This window comes from Oncorhynchus gorbuscha, linkage group LG10 (genome assembly GCF_021184085.1).
Source record: "Oncorhynchus gorbuscha isolate QuinsamMale2020 ecotype Even-year linkage group LG10, OgorEven_v1.0, whole genome shotgun sequence".
In the NCBI taxonomy this organism is placed as follows: Eukaryota; Metazoa; Chordata; class Actinopteri; order Salmoniformes; family Salmonidae; genus Oncorhynchus; species Oncorhynchus gorbuscha.
The window spans coordinates 73,536,868-73,559,911 of NC_060182.1; the positions used below are offsets into that span (position 1 = coordinate 73,536,868).

General features: G+C 48.1%; 1 protein-coding gene across 3 annotated transcripts in view; it reads right to left on the reverse strand.

The window, feature by feature from the left end:
- Window positions 1–23,044, reverse strand: part of LOC124046532 (protein jagged-2-like) — a 40,772-nt gene that overhangs the window by 5,902 nt on the left and 11,826 nt on the right. For 2 of the 3 annotated variants that reach the window (XM_046366991.1, XM_046366993.1), the window contains 20 exons: window positions 18,263–18,517; window positions 18,064–18,124; window positions 15,448–15,578; window positions 14,958–15,077; window positions 8,795–8,908; window positions 8,590–8,703; window positions 7,388–7,501; window positions 6,924–6,970; window positions 6,617–6,790; window positions 6,352–6,502; window positions 5,966–6,130; window positions 5,662–5,775; window positions 5,341–5,568; window positions 5,070–5,186; window positions 4,949–4,976; window positions 4,140–4,225; window positions 3,668–3,781; window positions 3,395–3,510; window positions 3,040–3,297; window positions 2,608–2,739 (listed from right to left, as the gene is read on the reverse strand). In XM_046366991.1, coding sequence (XP_046222947.1) covers window positions 2,608–2,739; window positions 3,040–3,297; window positions 3,395–3,510; window positions 3,668–3,781; window positions 4,140–4,225; window positions 4,949–4,976; window positions 5,070–5,186; window positions 5,341–5,568; window positions 5,662–5,775; window positions 5,966–6,130; window positions 6,352–6,502; window positions 6,617–6,790; window positions 6,924–6,970; window positions 7,388–7,501; window positions 8,590–8,703; window positions 8,795–8,908; window positions 14,958–15,077; window positions 15,448–15,578; window positions 18,064–18,124; window positions 18,263–18,517 — 2,639 coding nt within the window. The remainder of the gene's footprint in view (window positions 1–2,607; window positions 2,740–3,039; window positions 3,298–3,394; window positions 3,511–3,667; window positions 3,782–4,139; window positions 4,226–4,948; window positions 4,977–5,069; window positions 5,187–5,340; window positions 5,569–5,661; window positions 5,776–5,965; window positions 6,131–6,351; window positions 6,503–6,616; window positions 6,791–6,923; window positions 6,971–7,387; window positions 7,502–8,589; window positions 8,704–8,794; window positions 8,909–14,957; window positions 15,078–15,447; window positions 15,579–18,063; window positions 18,125–18,262; window positions 18,518–23,044) is intronic. The other variant, XM_046366992.1, reaches the window with a different exon arrangement.

Here is a 23,044-nt window from a genome sequence, read left to right on the forward strand (position 1 = left end):
TGAGCGAGTTCATTAGAAAGTGCATCGACGATGTTATACCCACAGCAACAATTAAAACATTCCCAAACCAGAAAACGTGGATTGATGGCAGCATTCGCGCAAAACTGAAAGCGCGAACCACTACCTTTAACCAAGGCAAGGTGACCGGAAACATGACCGAATACAAACAGTGTAGCTATTCGCTCGATAAGGCAATAAAACAAGCTAAGCGTCAGTATAGAGACAAAGTAGAGTCGCAATTCAACGGCTTAGAAACAAGAGGTATGTGGCAGGGTCTACAGTCAATCACGGATTACAAAAAGAAAACCAGCCCCGTCGCGGACCAGGATGTCTTGCTCCCAGACAGACTAAATAACTTTATTGCTCACTTCGAGGACAATACATTGCCACTGACAGGGCCCGCTACCAAAACCTGCGGACTCTCCTTCACTGCAGCTGACATTTAAACGTGTTAACCCTCGCAAGGCTGCAGGCCCAGACGGCATCCCCAGCCGCGTCCTCAGAACATGCACAGACCAGCTGGCCAGTGTGTTTACGGACATATTCAATCAAACCTTATCCCAGTCTGCTGTTCCCACATGCTTCAAGAGGGCCACCACTGTTCCTGTTCCCAAGAAAGCTAAGGTAACTGAGCTAAACGACTACCGCCCCGTAGCACTCACTTCCGTCATCATGAAGTGCTTTGAGAGACTAGTCAAGGACCATATCACCCCCACCCTACCTGACACCCTAGACCCACTCCAATTTGCTTACCGCCCCAATAGGTCCACAGACAACACAATCGCAACCACACTGCACACGGCCCTAACCCATCTGGACAAGAGGAATACCTATGTGAGAATGCTGTTCATCGACTACAGCTCAGCATTTAACACCATAGTACTCTCCAAACTCGTCATCAAGCTCGAGACCCTGGGTCTCGACCCCGTCCTGTGCAACTGGGGACTGGACTTCCTGACGGGCCGCCCCCAGGTGGTGAGGGTAGGTAACAACATCTCCACCCCGCTGATCCTCAACACTGGGGCCCCACAAGGGTGCGTTCTGAACCCTCTCCTGTACTCCCTGTTCACCCACGACTGCGTGGCCATGCACGCTTCCAACTTAATCATCAAGTTTGCGGAAGACACTACAGTGGTAGGCTTGATTACCAACAACGACGAGATGGCCTACAGGGAGGAGGTGAGGGCCCTCAGTGTGAAGTCAGGAAAATAATCTCACACTCAACGTCAACAAAACAAGGAAGATGATTGTGGTCTTCAGGAAACAGCAGAGGGAGCACCCCCCTATCCACATCGACAGGACAGTAGTAAATTTTAAGTTCCTCAGCGTACACATCACGTACAAACTGAATTGGTTCACCCACACAGACAGCATTGTGAAGAAGGCGCAGCAGCGCCTCTTCAACCTCAGGAGGCTGAAGAAATTTGGCTTGTCACCAAAAGCACTCACAAACTTCTAACACCGCCTGGTACGGCAACTGCTCCGCCCACAACCGTAAGGCTCTCCAGAGGGTAGTGAGGTCTGTACAACACATCACCGGGGGCAAACTACCTACCCTCCAGGACTCCTACACCACCCGATGTCACAGGAAGGCCATAAAGATCGTCAAGGACAACAACCACCCGAGCCAGTAGGTAGTAGTTGTGGAATTGTTAGGTTAGATTACTGGTTATTACTGCATTGTTGGAACTAGAAGCATAAGCATTTCGCTACACTCGCATTAACATCTGCTAACCATGTGTATGTGACAAATAAAATTTGATTTTATTTGATTTGAATATATTTTTTGCACTATTGGTTAGAGCCTGTAAGTAAGCATTTCACTGTAAGGTCTACTACACCTGTTGTATTCGGCGCACGTGACAAATACACTTTGACTTGTGGCCTATTACTGAGAACACACCGTTTCTGGGTCTCCATAAAACCTCTGTACTGATACAAATACATAGTCAGCTGGATGGGACTACTCTGCCAAACTCAGATCCAGAACACAAGACTCATATTAAGTTGAAATAAAACAACATCACGATCATGTTGAGTTAAGACTATTCCATATTCCAAAGCACAACTAACATCACTGTAAGCCTTTAGAGGGTCTATTATTAAACTCAGTACTAAGCTATGATGACATCAGACACAACACCCTCCATTAAGGGCTTAGTGCCCTGTAGAGCCTGATTTCCCGTGTCTTACCGGAGAGGAGAGCCTGGGTGGCCACACCAGTCTGAGAGAGAGAGAAACAGTAAGGTGTTCCAAAGTAAAGCTAAATGTCATCCAGATGTTCAGGCGAAGGGCGTCGTGCTTCAAAATGCTCTCCACACTTACAAAGAGGAAAATAAAATCTTCCAATTATACAAGTGTACTCTGGAACCCATTTATAATGACAAATGATGTATGTGATTTAATAAAGTGAAAGAGAGAACAAAATGGGTCAAGGCCCTCGTGGCTAACTGAAAGAGAGGAGAGAGTGCCTGTTCTGGCGGGTGACAGAGGTGAGGAGGAGGTAAGAGGGGATCATTGGCAGATGGCAACAGTTCATAGTCTTGAGGTGGGGGGCTGAGGTGAGGTCGTAGTGGTGGTAGGGGGGGGGGGGGGTGAGGCACTCACCATGGCAACCTCCACGGCCTCACTGTTGGAGTAGGACAGGTCACAGAGAATGAGGAGCGTACGTTCCTTAGCCAGGGTCTGGGTGATGGGAAGGTACCTCAGCTCCAAACAGATGTTCTCCACAATGGTACCCTTTGATCAGCACACACACACACACACACACACACACACACACACACACACACACACACACACACACACACACACACACACACACACACACACACACACACACACACACACACACACACACACTTTAATTCTCTGGCAGAGCATGTGGTCGGAGATTCAGGTCCAATGGAAGAAAGTTCCCCTACTCCATGGATACAGTAATTAAGGCATTTTCTCTATTGCTGCATTGTACTCTAAGTCAAAAATCGTAGAATCGTATATATTTTTAATGTTAGTCAGGTAATGATGTTGTGCACTCACCTGTGGAACTTTGTCTCTATTGAAGATGAGTGTGATGCGGGCACAGCTGTTGTCCAAATAACCACAGTTGGGTTCACACTGAGTGTGGAGGGCCGGTGGGGGGTCAGGGGTAGAACACACGCCCCACTGGTGGCATGGCGGGGCGAAGCAGGTGAGGAATTTGTGCTCTACACACTCCTGTCCTCTAGGACAGGGGGCAATGCTGTCTGGACCGGAAGCAACTCTATGGAGCAGACAGGGCCGTCGGCCACACTGCACCTATACACACACACACACACACACACACAAACAGATGTCAGAAAGGCAGCTCACACACACACCTTCACTGTGTGTAACAAAACCATGCAAGTCTCACCTTAGAACAGCGCACACTGCCGTTGACACACTGGCAGGTATTACACTCCTCCTCCCATTGACTGCCATGAGGGAACTGCAGGCCGGAGTAACGACAGACCTTCCCGATCCCTATGACTGCAGAGGGGAGAGAGGAGCAGGTTTAGGACTAAGGCAATATCAGGCTCATCCCTTAGAAACTCTTCCTACCACACATGGGTTCAATGGAAGAACGTTCCCCTACTCCATGGATACAGTAATTAAGGCCTTTTCTCTATTGCTGCAGTATACTCACACTCTTGGCAGCGAGGCCCAGCCCAGCCCAGGGGACACACACAGCGGAAGCTGTTGATCTCATCCACACAGGTAGAACCATAGGCACAGGGAGACGTCTGGCACTCATCTATGTCTGATGGGGAAACGAGTACATTACTACACACATATCTCTAGTCTCCTGCAAGGCACCTAGCTATAATATCATCACAACAGGGTAGGGACTGGTTGGTTCTCATATCTGGCATCCCCACGTGAAAAATAGACATTCTCTGAAAAGGGGAAAAGGGAAGAGGATTGTGTCTGAGAATGTCAGACTGAACTGACCTGCTTGCAGAATACAGCTGACCTGTCCTCACAAGAGAGGTTGTAGGTTAAGATAGGCTTCCTAATCTGTCCCTCACAAACAATCAGCTCAAAATTCCACCATCACCTTTCACCCCTGAACCCTCCAATCTGACCCCACCGCACCCCTCTGGTTCCCAGGGACTCACTGATCCGGCAGTCTGGTCCGGCGAATCCTGGGGCACACTCACAGCGGAACCAGTTCACACCATCCACACAGACACCACTGTTATAGCTGGAGGAAGGAAACAGAACCACACATCAATACATCAGCCCATACCATTGGCACACGTGCAGCAGCATACAAAAGGCTGAAGACTCAGACTACAAAGAGAAGAAAGCCTTCACAATCTCAGGTCTCGATCCCAGCAGCAGAATCCCAAGGTAGGAGACTAGAGACAGAGACTGTGGTCACTAAAGCTGATCCCTTATCAATGTCCATCTTCAGATGCAAATCCCAAAATGACCCCATACGGTGCTGGCCCTATATGCTGCTCCCCAGCCTCCCCCCCCCCCTCCCCCATTGCCTACACCACCCCATGCTCAGGGGTAAGTAGTGAAGAATTGGGTGAGGGGTGAGGGGCGTCCCCCCACCCACTGTGCTCATCCTCCTGTCAGTCATTGTGGTGGCGGGAGCCTTTGTCCACTCAGTCCCTCTGATCTAATGGATCCTGGAATACCCAGCTGTCAAGCCCTGCACTGTTCTATAGAGGTGTCAGGGATACACACACTTCCCCTTTCACACATACACCTCCACGGAACAAACTTTAACAGGAAATCTCTAAGCGTTAAATTACATTTGCGAGATGAGCGGTGTGTGGGCGTAATTTGTTCCCGTTTTGAAACCAGAACACTGAGAGATTATGCTCTGATATCAGTGCGTGTGGGTCTGTGAAGAGATGGGATAGCCTTATAAGATGTTAAAAGTATTTTGGTTTATTCAATATGTTCAACTTACCAGGGGGTAGGTTTGCAGTCATTAGTATCTGTGAAGAGAGGGGATGACACAGAATAAAAATCAGACCTATGTTTTAGTTTATGATTATAACCTGAAAATAATTCAGTAAATTGTGCTTTACTCTGAGCACATGTGGGCCCCTCCCAGCCATCCTTGCAGATGCAGGTGTAGGCATCACCCCCTCCGACACAGGTCCCTCTGTTCTCACATGGGTTAGAGTCACACGTGCTGTTCTTGCCTGACAAGAGAAATCAAATAGGATGAGTTTAGAACCTATATTCATGTTTCAGCAACTACAACAAAATTACTCCTATGGAGCGTATATGGACCAGAGATCTATTGGACTTTCCCCTGACTGACATAGCTAAAACCAAGCAATAATAGATTCTTACCTATGTTGCAGGTGCTGCCGCCCCACCCTGACAAACAGGTACAGCGAAAGGTGTCCCCGTGGTCAAAGCACGTCCCCCCATTACTACAGGTACTGGAGTCACACTGGCTCTCACGTGAGTGGCAGGTCTTGCCCTTCCAGTTGTCCTGGCATTGACAGTAGAAGTCATTGACCAGGTCCACACAGCGACCTCCGTTCTTACAGGGGTTCCTACTGCACTCATTCACATCTGGAACACCACCACCACGGATCAGTTAGAGAAACACACACACCATGGAGAGATAGAGTAAAACCACCCAGGGACACACACACACACACATACCCATGACACACAGCATGCCCTCCCAGCCGTCAGGGCAAAAGCACTGGAAAGAGCTGATCCCGTCGATGCAAGTTCCTCCGTTCTTACAGGGAGACGACACACAGTCGTTTACATCTGGGAGGGAGAGGGGAGAGACTATGAATGAGGATGGGAATGATGAGGAAGACAATAATGAGACTGATGAAATCAGTGGTGTGTTACAGTAAGGATTGGGATGTTTAGTCTCATGGTATGATGATGGTGATGATTATGATGATAAAGTCAATGATGTGTGATGATGATGATGGTGTGTGTGTCTACTCACTCTCGTGACAGTATGTTCCAGCGAAGCCCGGTTCACAGGAACAGGTGAAGTTCCCAGCAGGTTGGCTGATGCAGCGTCCGTGGGGGCCGCACACATTGGACGAGATGTACCACACCCCTTCCTGTGTGTCGTTGGTGGCCACAGCGACAGTACAACTGTCAATCACTGGGATCAAAACAGAAGGAACAACAAGAGACTGTTAGTGAGATACACCTGAGAGGATTGGGTTGAAATGAGGGTTGATCTTGAGGTTGACCTGAGGAATAAGCATCTTAAGATCAGGTTTCAGTTTAGGCTAGAAAGATTACTGCCTGGTTAGTACTTTTACAGGGGTTTGAATTATTTTAGTTGAGATGACATCAATAGGTTTATAGATTGGTTTGTACCTTCACAGGGATAGGTCTTGCAGTGGTCCTTGAGCTCAGAGCAGGTCTTGCCCTCATAGTCATCAGGACAGGCACAGTAGAAGTCTTCCATCAGACTGTGGCACTGGGCCTTGTTCTGGCAAGGGTTAGGGCTGCACGGGTTACTCTGCACCTACGAATGCACAGATGGAAAGATGAGTGGATGAATGGATGGATAAATAGATCATTTTTATGTATAAAAGACAAGACCAGATTTGTCAAAGGTCTGGACTGGACCATAGCTCACCTCACAGGTAGTGCCAGTGTATCCTTGTGGGCACTCACACATGAAGCCGTCCAGCAGGGTGTGGCACCTGCCCCCGTTTCTACACGGGCCGCTGGCACAGCTGTTCCTCTGGACCTCACAGTGCCAGCCCACAAACCCCGGTAAGCAGGCACACACGTAGCCTCTTCGCCCCTCCTGTGCAAAGCGTAAGGGAACAAGTTGTCACTCAGAGGCTCCTGTACCCAGAATAATGCTAACCATAGATGTAATATGAAAGGAGGGCATCAAACATGGTGGCTAGATTGCCTTATTGAATACAATTTCCCACCTTGCAAGTCGCTCCATTCTGACACAGTCCATGGCAGCTGTTGACATCTGCAGAGTGTAAAAGAGAGAACTTACTAATACAGGTCTACAGATAGGACAGGGGAACATGCAGATGTTGCATGCATGTGATGCACAAACAAAACATAGAATGTGCAACTTGGTTAATGCTTAATGCTTCAAAAAACTCAAAATAAGATTTTTCTCAAGGTGCAGGAAGACATGATGCTGTTGGTTAGTGCATGCCGTGAAAGCCAGTGAGGTCAACTACACAACCGTCAACGATATCTACAGGATGTGCTTCTCATAGTAATGTAAAAACACTATCCATGGATCTCGATAAGTATTTGGGCCATAATAAAGCAGAAAGCCTGAGATAGGAACAGAACAGTAGGCCAGTGGCCCAGGTAAGTGTCAGAGCTAGCTGCAGGCAAAGGGGACAAAGGCAAATGTTTAACGGATACTGACTGATGTCACAGTTCTGGCCGGCCCATCCTCGAAAGCAGGCACAGTGATATCCACCAATCAAGTTTTTGCAAGAGTAAGCATTGAGGCATGGGTTCCCCATACACTCATTAGCGTCTGCGGAGTGAAAACAGAGAGATGAGAGAGATCTAAGAACCAGCCTCCAAGCCCCACCACCAAGCAGATCTCTACAGTGCAAGGCTACACAGAAACTAAAGCTCCTGATAAGAATTCTAACCTTAAACCTGTCTTTAGAAAACTTTCTAAACTCTATTAAATGAAATGTAATTTATTTTGCCATCTTTGCCATCTATTTAGCTGGCTCTGCCTCCTACCATACATTTATTTCAGTTGCCTGCTCTATTTCTGAACTGATCTATTCTCTGACATCCAGAGCTTCACAAGGCAATGGTCACTAACACCCTCTCCCTGGACAGACCAGAACACAACCGCTTTTCCCCAGAGGTGAGGAGCACTTGTTGGGCTGCGGACATCCGACACCCCTCTCTCAGGTACCGCCTGCTCACTGAAAGAGGAACCACCTGCGCACAGAGAATAGCGGACCACGTAACACAAGACCCGGAGCTTGGGTTCCTCCCTGAGCTTGTTTACAGGTTATAAAGTGTTTCCTTTCCTTTGCTACTCCAGGGAGCTAAATAGTGGTTTTGGGGTGAGGCCCTACTCTTGGTAGAGACTAGTATACATACCCCTTTTATCCCAGTCTATAGCCAAAGATAACCCACTGTCAGGCTACATCAGGCCCCAAGGTTAGCAGTTGCCAGGCTAGGTGTTATTTATAGTTTTACTCAAGAAACCTGGCTCAGGTTGCACATAATATCCAGCTTTCTCCATGGACATACATGCATCCATTTTAAATTAGTATCCACACCATAGTAATAGGACTGGCTCAACAGGGTGAGACACAAAAAAACATACTGGACGAGCACGGAGATTCCTGCATAAGATCGAACAAGGCGAGATTCAATAACACTTCAAGTCACATCACATCACATTCAATTCAAATCAAACACAATTTAATTTAGCATGCAAATAGTCTCAAGTTATGCTCCCCAGGACATAATATTCATCTTTAGCCTTTTGGACGTGCTTTGCTCCAGTTTCCCAGGCAGAGACTGTGCCCTCAGAATTCTCTAGTGTGAATGATAAACTACAGACACCCCGCCACCTCTCCTTCCCAGGCTTACCTATCTGGCAGGTCTTCCCAGCCCACTGTGGGGGGCAGAGGCACTCAAATCCGTTCTCCATGTCGATGCAGGTCCCACCCTGAGCACAGGGGTTAGACGCACACTCGTCCATGTCTGGAACACACACACGATGTAAGGGTTCAGCTTTGTAAAAACATGGGGGCACACACACAACTTGGGAGGGGCAAGATCGTGACTCACTTACCTTTAGCGCAGGTGGGCCCTGACCAGCCTGCAGGACAGTGGCACTCAAACCCAGACGGGATCTCATGGCAGGTGCCCCCGTTGGCACAAGGGTTGGACACACATGAGTGTTCCACTGAAGATAACAGGATGACATGGGGAGACAAATGTGCCACGAGTCAGAGTGACGGATTACATAAATAGCACAACAAAATACACAAGCAAATGATCAACTATTAAACATCGGGTACGTTTACATGCACACTAACACTTGTGGCAGTAGGCCGAGTATGGAAATAGTAATGTAAACACCTCACTCTGCTTATTTTGATCGGTGTACGGTCAAAATCGAAGTAAGCATAAGCCGATTAAAACACCTGGTTTTCAGAGCAATGTTTCAAATGATTAGAAAACCTTAATCAGCGTTCCAGCTGTGTGTTTGATCTGCGCATGTGCTAGCACCATCCGAGCGAGCCTCCCTCTTATTAAAAGTGAAGTGAGTTTGGAAAAACTGAAAATATGCATCTTAGAAAAAGTATTCACATACAAATTTTATTGGTCCGAACTCAGAATCAAAAAGGTTTTGCAAAAATAACATGGTCACTGTGGTAGAATATGTCATGTTTGTCATTTATTATCATGTCTTGTCCCTGTGCTCCCCATGCTATTCGTTTCCCTCTGCTGGTCTTATTTGGTTCTTTCCCTCCTTCTATCCCTCTCTCTCCCCCTCCCTCTCTCACTCTCTCGCTCTCTCTTCTCTCTATCGTTCCGTTCCTGCTCCCAGCTGTTCCTATTCCCCTAATCATCATTTAGTCTTCCCACACCTGTTCCCGATCCTTTCCCCTGATTAGAGTCCCTATTTATTCCTTTGTGATCCGTTCCTGTCCCGTCGGTTCCTTGTTTTGTATTCACCATGCTGTGATTGTGTTTCGCCCTGTCCTGTCGTGTTTTTTGCCTTCATCAGATGCTGCGTGTGAGCAGGTGGCTCTATCAACTACGGCCTGCGCCTACCCGAAGCGACCTGCAGTCTGTGGCCGCTTCTCTAGTTATTCCCCTCTACAGACTAGAGGATTTTTGTTATTCCCTGTTTGGATTTAAATAAACTCTGTTTCTGTTAAGTCGCTTTTGGGTCCTCTTTCACCTGCATGACAGAAGGAACCGACCAAGGAATGGACCCAGCGACTTCAGACGCTCGTTACACTGCCGTCGAGATCCAAGGAGCCATGCTCGGCAGACACGAGCAGGAATTGTCTGCTGCTCGCCATGCCGTGGAGAACCTGGCCGCTCAGGTTTCCGACCTCTCTGGACAGTTCCAGAGTCTACGTCTCGTGCCACCTGTTACTTCCTGGCCTGCCGAGCCTCCAGAACCTAGGGTTAATAACCCACCTTGCTACTCCGGGCAGCCCACTGAGTGCCGCTCCTTTCTCACGCAGTGTGAGATTGTGTTCTCTCTCCAACCCAACACATACTCTAGAGAGAGAGCTCGGGTTGCTTACGTCATTTCACTCCTTACTGGCCGGGCTCGAGAATGGGGCACAGCTATCTGGGAGGCAAGGGCTGATTGCTCTAACAAATTCCAGAACTTTAAAGAGGAGATGATTCGGGTTTTTGACCGTTCAGTTTTTGGTGGGGAGGCTTCTAGGGCCCTGGCTTCCTTATGCCAAGGTGAACGGTCCATAACGGATTATTCCATTGAGTTTCGCACTCTTGCTGCCTCTAGTGAGTGGAACGAGCCGGCGCTGCTCGCTCGTTTTCTGGAGGGACTCCACGCAGTGGTTAAGGATGAGATTCTCTCCCGGGAGGTTCCTTCAGAGGTGGACTCTTTGATTGCTCTCGCCATCCGCATAGAACGACGGGTAGATCTTCGTCACCGGGCTCGTGGAAGAGAGCTCGCATCAACGGTGTTTCCCTGCTCCGCATCGCAACCATCTCCCTCCTCTGGCTTTGAGACTGAGCCCATGCAGCTGGGAGGGATTCGCATCTCGAATAAGGAGAGGGAACGGAGGATCACCAACCGCCTGTGCCTCTATTGCGGAGTTGCTGGACATTTTGTTAATTCATGTCCAGTAAAAGCCAGAGCTCATCTGTAAGCGGAGGGCTACAGGTGAGCGCAACTACTCAAGTCTCTCCATCAAGGTCCTGTACTACTTTGTCGGTCCACCTACGCTGGACCGGTTCGGGTGCTACATGTAGTGCCTTGATAGACTCTGGGGCTGAGGGTTGTTTCATGGACGAAGCATGGGTTCGGAAACATGACATTCCTTTCAGAGAGTTAGATAAGCCTACGCCCATGTTCGCCTTAGATGGTAGTCATCTTCCCAGTATCAGATTTGAGACACTACCTTTAACCCTCACAGTATCTGGTAACCACAGTGAGACTATTTCTTTTTTGATTTTCCGTTCACCGTTTACACCTGTTGTTTTGGGTCATCCCTGGCTAGTATGTCATAATCCTTCTATTAATTGGTCTAGTAATTCTATCCTATCCTGGAACGTTTCTTGTCATGTGAAGTGTTTAATGTCTGCCATCCCTCCCGTTTCTTCTGTCCCTACTTCTCAGGAGGAACCTGGCGATTTGACAGGAGTGCCGGAGGAATATCATGATCTGCGCACGGTCTTCAGTCGGTCCCGAGCCAACTCCCTTCCTCCTCACCGGTCGTATGATTGTAGTATTGATCTCCTTCCGGGGACCACTCCTCCTCGAGGTAGACTATACTCTCTGTCGGCTCCCGAACGTAAGGCTCTCGAGGATTATTTGTCTGTGTCTCTTGACGCCGGTACCATAGTGCCTTCTTCTTCTCCGGCCGGGGCGGGGTTCTTTTTGTTAAGAAGAAGGACGGTACTCTGCGCCCCTGCGTGGATTATCGAGGGCTGAATGACATAACGGTTAAGAATCGTTATCCGCTTCCCCTTATGTCATCAGCCTTCGAGATTCTGCAGGGAGCCAGGTGCTTTACTAAGTTGGACCTTCGTAACGCTTACCATCTCGTGCGCATCAGAGAGGGGGACGAGTGGAAAACGGCGTTTAACACTCCGTTAGGGCATTTTGAGTACCGGGTTCTGCCGTTCGGTCTCGCCAATGCGCCAGCTGTTTTTCAGGCATTAGTTAATGATGTTCTGAGAGACATGCTGAACATTTTTGTTTTTGTCTATCTTGACGATATCCTGATTTTTTCTCCGTCACTCGAGATTCATGTTCAGCACGTTCGACGTGTTCTACAGCGCCTTTTAGAGAATTGTCTCTACGTAAAGGCTGAGAAGTGCTCTTTTCATGTCTCCTCCGTTACTTTTCTCGGTTCCGTTATTTCCGCTGAAGGCATTCAGATGGATTCCGCTAAGGTCCAAGCTGTCAGTGATTGGCCCGTTCCAAGGTCACGTGTCGAGTTGCAGCGCTTTTAGGTTTCGCTAATTTCTATCGGCGTTTCATTCGTAATTTCGGTCAAGTTGCTGCCCCTCTCACAGCTCTTACTTCTGTCAAGACGTGTTTTAAGTGGTCCGGTTCCGCCCAGGGAGCTTTTGATCTTCTAAAAGAACGTTTTACGTCCGCTCCTATCCTCGTTACTCCTGACGTCACTAGACAATTCATTGTCGAGGTTGACGCTTCAGAGGTAGGCGTGGGAGCCATTCTATCCCAGCGCTTCCAGTCTGACGATAAGGTTCATCCTTGCGCTTATTTTTCTCATCGCCTGTCGCCATCTGAGCGCAACTATGATGTGGGTAACCGTGAACTGCTCGCCATCCGCTTAGCCCTAGGCGAATGGCGACAGTGGTTGGAGGGGGCGACCGTTCCTTTTGTCGTTTGGACAGACCATAAGAACCTTGAGTACATCCGTTCTGCCAAACGATTTAATGCCCGTCAAGCTCGTTGGGCGTTGTTTTTCGCTCGTTTCGAGTTTGTGATTTCTTACCGTCCGGGTAGCAAGAACACCAAGCCTGATGCCTTATCCCGTCTGTTTAGTTCTTCTGTGGCTTCTACTGATCCCGAGGGGATTCTTCCTTATGGGCGTGTTGTCGGGTTAACAGTCTGGGGAATTGAAAGACAGGTTAAGCAAGCACTCACGCACACTGCGTCGCCGCGCGCTTGTCCTAGTAACCTCCTTTTCGTTCCTGTTTCCACTCGTCTGGCTGTTCTTCAGTGGGCTCACTCTGCCAAGTTAGCTGGTCATCCCGGTGTTCGAGGCACTCTTGCGTCTATTCGCCAGCGCTTTTGGTGGCCGACTCAGGAGCGTGACACGCGCCGTTTCGTGGCTGCTTGTTCGGACTGCGCGCAGACTAAGTCGGGTAACTCTCCTCCTGCCGGTCGTCTCAGACCGCTCCCCATTCCTTCTCGACCATGGTCTCACATTGCCTTAGACTTCATTACCGGTCTGCCTTTGTCTGCGGGGAAGACTGTGATTCTGACGGTTGTCGATAGGTTCTCTAAGGCGGCACATTTCATTCCCCTCGCTAAACTTCCTTCCGCTAAGGAGACGGCACAAATCATTATTGAGAATGTATTCAGAATTCATGGCCTCCCGTTAGACGCCGTTTCAGACAGAGGCCCGCAATTCACGTCACAGTTTTGGAGGGAGTTCTGTCGTTTGATTGGTGCGTCCGTCAGTCTCTCTTCCGGGTTTCATCCCCAGTCTAACGGTCAAGCAGAGAGGGCCAATCAGACGATTGGTCGCATACTACGCAGCCTTTCTTTCAGAAACCCTGCGTCTTGGGCAGAACAGCTCCCCTGGGCAGAATACGCTCACAATTCGCTTCCTTCGTCTGCTACCGGGTTATCTCCGTTTCAGAGTAGTCTGGGTTACCAGCCTCCTCTGTTCTCATCCCAGCTTGCCGAGTCCAGCGTTCCCTCCGCTCAAGCGTTTGTCCAACGTTGTGAGCGCACCTGGAGGAGGGTGAGGTCTGCACTTTGCCGTTACAGGGCACAGACGGTGAGAGCCGCCAATAAACGCAGGATTAAGAGTCCAAGGTATTGTTGCGGCCAGAGAGTGTGGCTTTCCACTCGCAACCTTCCTCTTACGACAGCTTCTCGTAAGTTGACTCCGCGGTTCATTGGTCCGTTCCGTGTCTCCCAGGTCGTCAATCCTGTCGCTGTGCGACTGCTTCTTCCGCGACATCTTCGTCGCGTCCATCCTGTCTTCCATGTCTCCTGTGTTAAGCCCTTTCTTCGCACCCCCGTTCGTCTTCCCTCCCCCCTCCCGTCCTTGTCGAGAGCGCACCTATTTACAAGGTACATAAGATCATGGACATGCGTTCTCGGGGACGGGGTCACCAATACCTAGTGGATTGGGAGGGTTACGGTCCTGAGGAGAGGAGTTGGGTTCCGTCTCGGGACGTGCTGGACCGTTCACTCATCGATGATTTCCTCCGTTGCCGCCAGGATTCCTCCTCGAGTGCGCCAGGAGGCGCTCGGTGAGTGGGGGTACTGTCATGTTTGTCATTTATTATCATGTCTTGTCCCTGTGCTCCCCATGCTATTCGTTTCCCTCTGCTGGTCTTATTTGGTTCTTTCCCTCCTTCTATCCCTCTCTCTCCCCTCCCTCTCTCACTCTCTCGCTCTCTCTTCTCTCTATCGTTCCGTTCCTGCTCCCAGCTGTTCCTATTCCCCTAATCATCATTTAGTCTTCCCACACCTGTTCCCGATCCTTTCCCCTGATTAGAGTCCCTATTTATTCCTTTGTGATCCGTTCCTGTCCCGTCGGTTCCTTGTTTTGTATTCACCATGCTGTGATTGTGTTTCGCCCTGTCCTGTCGTGTTTTTTGCCTTCATCAGATGCTGCGTGTGAGCAGGTGGCTCTATCAACTACGGCCTGCGCCTACCCGAAGCGACCTGCAGTCTGTGGCCGCTTCTCTAGTTATTCCCCTCTACAGACTAGAGGATTTTTGTTATTCCCTGTTTGGATTTAAATAAACTCTGTTTCTGTTAAGTCGCTTTTGGGTCCTCTTTCACCTGCATGACAGAATATTTATTTTTATTGGCGATTTTGTGCAATTTATCTAAAGTCCCATCAGTTGCCTGATTTCAGATGTGTCCATAAAAACATAATTATTAGGGAAATTGTTCTATTTGCAAAGCATGTGAACATTTTAAATGAACTATTATATTCATCTGATTATCCACAATAATCGTATTATTGTGCGCATGTAACCGTGCTCATTGGCACAAACAGAATTGAATTTCTTGACTGACTCACCTATCTCACAGTTCTTGCCCGAGTAGCTGTCAGAACAGGCACAGTTGTATTCATCTGGCTCTGAGTTCATACACGTTCCTCCGTTCTTACACGGCTTGTTCGTCCCACAGTAGTTCAAATCTGGAGAGAATCATACAGGAATGATTACATTTACACACTTTAATGGTCTCATATGAACACATCTAAAGGATTAGGATGGTAAATTATATGTTACAGATTAAATCAGTTGTCATCACACGACTTCATAGGATCAGACATGAAAACACACTGTTACATATTTCTAAATGTAGCCTCTCCATCTTGTTACTCTGAAGTGATCTCCTGTTTCTAGCTGTCACTCTTCAGTGACCTCTGTTGACCACCTGATGCTGAGGGGAACTCAGAGGTGACCTTGTGTTGTGTGACACTACAGGGAGGTCAAAGGTCGCTGTAGAGGATGTGTTAATAGTACAGTGGGCCAGGTCTGGTCTGGTTTGCTCTAATGTCTCACCTTTGTCACACAGCAGGCCTCCCCAGTTCTTCTCACAGCTGCACAGCCAGGGCTTGACGCAGGTCCCATGGACACAGCCTGGGTAGGGCAGGCAGTCGTCACAGAACGGACCCTGCCAACCGTATTTACACCTGCAAGACATATCAGAGACATCCATTAGAGACACATAGGGAATGGACCCATTGTGTGGTCATACTGTATGTGAAATACTTTAAAAACATCAGTCCCATGAAGAGATGGCTCATAAATAAGCCAGGACTCGTGTAATAGGACAAGGCCTTCTACAATACGTCAACCACATGACAGACCTATGTGTCCATGTAAAAGTCAAGGTGATCTCGATCAGGAGCCAGACAGACACAACGTCTTCATCAAGGTGACCAGTGACACCCCTTCCCTTCTGGGGCTCCTAATCTTTAGACAGAGCACAAGGGACATTCCAGGGCAGTGATGGGGTCAAGCCTGTTCCCATGGCGTGTGGGACAGGGACGGGGATAGAGGAAGTCTAGGAGTGGGGGCCTCCTGAAGCCCCTAGGCAAGCAGCTTTGCGAGCGGAGGCAGCCGGCGAACGGTTAGCTAATCTGTTGGTTTATAGCTGCACTCTGTTATTCCAAGGCCAGCGGTAACCTTGCCCCACCTGTGCTGTCACTTCTCGCCCTGGGTTATTTAAAGACCACTCTCCTGTAAATAGATGCCAACCAAACCCTACACTACTAGTTGATATACTGTACTGGAGTGAGTGAGTGTGCTAACATTTTCGCTAGTAAGCAGCACTGCAGTCAAACACAACACACAGTGCAGTACAACTTTGTATAGTAGTCTACTAATGTACAGGTATAAAAGTACTGAAGTGTGCAGTGGTGTGCTACTGTATACCAAACTGTATGTTAACATGCTGAGGTTAAGTGTAAAGGTTAATTAGCAGCATTAGCAGCATTGAGAGGCCCTGTCCACAGTAGAAACAGAGAGAGACCAAGGTGGCCACAAGGCCAAGGTGGCATTACCATCACCAAACAAACACCTCACCACAGCCCCACAATGGAGGACTCTTTCAGCCCAGCCAGCAACACTGTAAATATCACCGGCCCAGCCCAGCACAGACAGGCCCATCTCTGTCAGACCCACACTGTGGAAATAGCCCTTTGAAGCCACACCATCCAGATCACAGGAGGCTGATGAGGGGAGGACGGCTCGTAATAATGGCCGGGTCGGAGCTAATGGAACGCTGCAGCCATTACCACGAGACCGTCCTCCCCAATTAAGTTGCCACCAACCTGTGCTCCAGATCCCTATCACGCTCAGGCTCAGGGGCTCGACCTGCCTGCACATCACCTGCAGCCGCAGTAGCTTTCTATCTCGCTCTCTTTCGCGCTCTCTGCCTCTAAGAATTATTTACAGAAAGACTCTGGGAAATTAACATGCAGATTGCATGCAGATTGAGGTCCCTTAAAAAAATAAAAAATAAACTGTGAAATAGCTGTTTTCACATGTTGAGCTGTGAAACCATGTTATTATTAGTGTGAATATTTAGAGGTCACAATATCAAAACAGCAATATTCTTGTAATTGTATAAAAAATAATAAAAAATTACAGGTCAATTTGAGCAATTGTGGATTTGGAGGATTTTGACATGGATAAATTAAATTGTGATTAATCACAGCAAATCCTTTGATACACTCAATTACATTTGGAATTGTTTGACAGCCCGAGTTGACATTAAAAATGTTACATGTGTCCGAAAACCATTTTTAGTTTAAATTATTTTTGTAAGGGGGTAGGTTGTGAATGCTCTGTGTGTAAGGAAACCAGATACTGTACCACCAACACATTTTTTTGTTTTCCTTCGCAGGCACCAGGCATGGAATGTTACTCCAGGAGAAGGCGTGTTGTTTGTTCACGGTCGGGATACACACAGCCTCCTCCTGAGCTTCAAATCACATGTCGAGGCACATTCCAGTCTTTTTTCTTGTCTTCCAGCCATGAAAATGCATTCTTTTATGAGATGAGAACTAAATCTATCCCGTCTCACTCACGGCTATCCCTATTGAACAGATCCATAGGTGTGTTACAGAATGCACCTCAGAGAGTTGCACAAGAAGGTGGTCTTGCAAGAGGATTTGACATGGAATACTTGGTTGGTTCAGCCGTGCAGAATAACATGTACGTGACTAAGACTGCTGGATGGAGTCCATACTCCCATGAGGGGTATGACAGCCAAAACAGGCCCAGGATAGGAAGAGGCGAATGGGGCTGCAGAGTAGAAATGGGCAGAGGCCCTGACACACCGCTGGAGGAGGGGAGGAAACGCTGTGTGAAAAACAGGCTACAGCTACAGGCCAGGTCTGGGACAGGAAAAAGAACAATGGCTCCTGAATCAGACTGGTGTGTGTGGGGGGGGCTAATACACTGTAAGTTCCATAGAGAGGGGGGACAGGGAGGGGGGAATGTGGGGGTCGAGCTCTGGTATGCGATCAACCCCCCGTGTCATCATTATCATCCTCATTGAACACAAAAAGAGCTACTGCCCATTAACCAGCCAATACACCCAGAGTAATATTTCAGAATCTTATTAACATAGACACGATGGTATAAAGAAGAAAGTTAACCAGGACTCACATGCATTCTCCTGGGGCATTGCAGAATCCTTGCAGCAGGTTACAGCCCTGCTTGCAGATAGCTGTGAAACAAAGACAAAAGGATTCACCCATTAATTTATAGTATCATCAGAGCGATATCTAAACATTAGTTTCAATGTGTGTATTTTGACTCTGAAGTGTCTTGTACATGGATTGTGTCAGCCTGCTCCCCTACTCACCAGCTGTACAGTAAGGGCCCATCCAGCCCTCCAAACAGCCTCTGTTCCCAAACTGGTCACACACGTAGTGGCCATAGTCATCATTGCGTGGCCGGCACTGCTTGTTACACTTGTTGCCATAGTAGTTCTCGTCACAGCGCACACGGATGTTATACTCAAAGTTGGCCGTAGGACCGTTGTGTTGGATAGTCTGCCTGTCATCGCCAGGGTTGATCATTCCTTTACGGACACTCCGCTCAATTAACAGATCCTCACCTGCATCAACAAACAAAAACCAAGACATTTCTTCACCATTATATAATGGACACTTGACATGCATACAACTAAACAGTCAAAGAGGTAGTTCAGGCTAACTAGCCACTTATTCAATGTTAGAACCAGTATGCCTCAGTACAAGTTCTAGTAGTGTCGAGAAGCAGGAGAAAGTCATCTGAGAGAACACTGGTGTTTATCTGCTGCTGGAGATCAGAGAGGGCAACCCAAAGTCAAACACCACTCTGTTTCCAAGAGCGTGAAAGAAAAAATAAGGACAATAAACCAAACACAAATACAGGGTGTAGGGCCAGGGCTGCAGGAGTTTGATAACCAAATCCTTTTTCAGTTTTCCTGCTTTGTGAAATGCTTTTTGTGGCACTCCCTCCCTCTCTCCACTCTCCTCCGGAGCCAGGGCGGAAATAATAAGAGACGGGAACAGACGAGGAAGGGCGACATAGGAAAGGGCCTTTAGCTTTTTCTCAAGGAACAGAAACACCATGACCCAACTGGCTTGGCTGCTGCAGCCACATACACAGCCCAGGACTGAGCACTGAGGAGGGGCCAAACAACAGGCCCTCTCCCCTAGTTGGATGGTGGCCTGTTATTGGACAGGTAGCCAGGAGGAAATCTAGGCCTTTTCATTAGAAGGATTCTGTATAACCTACCTTCAGTTGTCCAGGTATTACTATTTTATTATTTCTTAAAATATCTATCCTATTTACTGTACAGTCCAGTTTACTTCCAAATGTTACCCATTATAAAGGAGTTAAAAAACACAGAAAATGTTTTTACTTGCTGTCCTGATTTTCTCAATTTAACTGCGAGTTCATTTAAACTCAAGCACTCACTCTGCTCATTTCCAACAATTAGATATAAAAATACAAACCAATCATTGTCTCTCTCAGTGCTGAAGGAGACACTCAGAGAGCGGCCACTGTTACTAGGGAGAGCAGGCGGAGGGGTGTGTGTGTGGTGACTATGACACGGGCTTACACAAACAATGAGGAGGCTTCAACACCTTGCAGTTGACTAAGTCAAGAGCGACATCATTTTCTGTGCTTTCAAACAGCCACATCATTTAGTCGCGCGTGACTAGTGGCATTGTTGTCATAAGCCAATGTCTGTTGTCAGTCTGTTTTCAGCATGCTAAACTTGGATATGGACACAACATTAGTAGTCAAGTAATATTAGATCACTCATTGACTGATTTTAAAAAAATACTCCACAATACTCCTCCTGATAGCAGCTCAGTGATCTCACAATTTCCTCTAATCCCTTCATATTTATTTGATTTCTCCATCCCCTCTATTGTTCTCTGATTATAATGTTCAACTGTGTGTTAAGAAACACTAACACTAATAAACATGCTACCACCTAAGAGAGAAACAATGGTGCAGCCTGTCTGTTTAGTGTTTAAACACAGAACCAGTCGCTGGGGCATCCTGGAGGATAAACAGCACTACCAGAGACTATTTTTCTGAGCCCTATCCAACCCCCTGCCCCCACTACCCTATTCATCTACTGCCCTATCTAACTCCTTGCCCCCCTGCCCTATCTAACCCCCTGCCCCCACTGCCCTATTCAACCTACTACACCCCTTGCCCTATCTAACTCCACGCCCTCCTGCCCTATCCAACCCCATGTCCCCCTGCACTACCCAACCCCCACTGCCCTATCCAACCCCATGTCCCCCTGCACTATCCAACCCCAAGTCCCCTGCACTACCCAACCCCATTCCCCCTGCCCTATCCAACCCCATTCCCCCTGCCCTATCCAACCCCATGTCCCCCTGCCCTATCCAACCCCATTCCCCCTGCCCTATCCAACCCCATTCCCCCTGCCCTATCCAACCCCATGTCCCCCTGCCCTATCCAACCCCATTCCCCCTGCCCTATCCAACCCCATTCCCCCTGCCCTATCCAACCCCATTCCCCCTGCCCTATCCAACCCCATGTCCCCCTGCACTACCCAACCCCATTCTCCCTGCCCTATCCAAACCCATTCCCCCTGCCCTATCCAACCCCATGTCCCCCTGCACTACCCAACCCCATTCCCCCTGCCCTATCCAAACCCATTCCCCCTGCCCTATCCAACCCCATGTCCCCCTGCACTACCCAACCCCATTCCCCCTGCCCTATCCAAACCCATTCCCCCTGCCCAATCCAACCCCATGTCCCCCTGCACTACCCAACCCCATTACCCCTGCCCTATCCAAACCCATTCCCCCTGCACTACCCAACCCCCACTGCCCTATCCAACCCCATGTCCCCCTGCACTTTCCAACCCCATGTCCCCCTGCACTACCCAACCCCATTCCCCCTGCCCTATCCAACCCCATTCCCCCTGCCCTATCCAACCCCATGTCCCCCTGCACTTCCCAACCCCCACTGCCCTATCCAACCCCATTCCCCCTACCCTATCCAACCCCATGTCCCCCTGCACTACCCAACCCCCACTGCCCTATCCAAACCCATTCCCCCTGCCCTATCCAACCCCATGTCCCCCTGCACTACCCAACCCCCTGCCCTATCCAACCCCATGCCCCCACTTCCCTATTCAACCAACTGCCCCCTGCCCTATCTAACTCCATGCCCTATCCAACCCACTGCCATATCTAACCCACTGCCCAGTCCAACCCACTGCCCAGTCCAACCCACTGCCCAGTCCAACCCACTGACCAGTCCAACCCACTGCCCAGTCCAACCCACTGCCCAGTCCAACCCACTGCCCAGTCTAACCCACTGCCCAGTCCAACCCACTACCCAGTCCAACCCACTGCCATATTCCACTGCCATCCAACCCATTGCTCAGGTCTACATATTAATTGAAGTTGTTCCAAACCAATACAGTGCTCACTCAGCTCACAGCAATTGTGCGGGCTACATTAGCAAAAGTCCAAGCTTACTCAGCAGCAGTCCAGAGCTGCCCTGTAATAGGCTGCATGTCATTGTGTCAAGGATATACTGTATGAGGAGCCAACCTGGACTCAGGGGTAGACGTAACATAGCAAAGGTAAATCCAGTACACTCCAATTAGTATGATATGTTACATTTCGTATGGAATGTATTAATTTGTGGATGTCCATCATTCATTTCGTACAATATGTTACGAATAGCAGTGGGTAGGATTTGTTACAAATTGCAATTCTTACAATATGTTACGAATTTGCAAAACGTATGATATGTTACGAATTCCAATTTGGTGTGGCTAACATTAGCCAGTTAGCTAACACAAACGTTAGCCAGGCTAGGAGTTAGGGTTAGAGGTTAGGGTTAAGGTTAGGAGTTAGACAAAATTGTTAACTTTACGCTTAGGAGAAGGGCTTGCTAACATAATAAGTAGTTGCAAAGGAGCTAAAAAGTAGTAAGTAGTTGCAAAGTTGCTTATTAGCTTAAAATGCTAAAGTTGTCCCGACCAACCACCCTACTTGAGTTTTTTGCCTTAAGTAACTTTGTCTTATGTAATCATAGCAAAAGTGTCATATCATTCAATTTGAGTGTCCCGGATTTACATGCACTATGTTACATCTAGTCTATGAGACCAGGCTGAAGGAGCAGTTCAGGCTGTCCAGTCAGAGTGTCCAGGCTGGGATATTGAAGTGAAATGCAGTAGCACAGCAACTGCTGGGACAGTAATTAGCAGAAAGACATCAGTGGAAAGAAAAAGGGCTGTGGTCCATAATGAATGGCTTAACTAGGTGATGTGCTCACAGGCTTTATATAGAGACATGGACATGGAGCACAAACAGTCTCCCAGTGAGTCAGTCCCTCAGGCCAGCCAGGCGGGAACTAACCTCGCCATGCTAACCATCACACTGGCAATATGAACGGCCAGGCAGCTTGGTGCATAGGAATGTACAGCATCTCAGAGAATGACTGTGTAGATCAACAGGTTAAATGTGTTATACATCCTTGTGACTTTAAGAGGGACAGAGGTTTGGTACTATCACTTACCACCACTAAAAGTTAGCCAAGTTAAAAGTGGAGGGGTTACAGCTGACATACTGACCTGAGATGGGGTCAAACACTGAGACAGAGAGGTGAGCTATACGGTGGCAAAAAAAAGTATGTGAACCCTTTGGAATTACCTGGATATCTGAATAAATTGGTAATCAAATTTGATCTGATATCCATCTAAGTCCCAAAAATAGACAAATACAGTGTGTTTCAATTAATAACACACACATTATTGTATTTTTCTTGTCTATATTGAATACATAATTTAAACATTCACAGTGTAGGCTGGAAAAAGAATGGGAACCCCTAGGCTAATGACTTCTCCAAAAGCTAATTGGAGTCTGGAGTTACCTAACCTGGTGTCCAATCAATGAGATGACATTTGAGATGTTGGTTAGAGCTGCCCTGCCCTATTTTCTATTCACAAGAAGCATTGCCTGATGTGAACCATGCCTCGAACAAAAGAGATCTCAGAAGAATTGTTGACTTGCATAAAGCTGGAATGGGTTACAAAAGTATCTCTAAAATCCTTGATGTTCATCAGTCCACGGTAAGACCAAATGTCTATAAA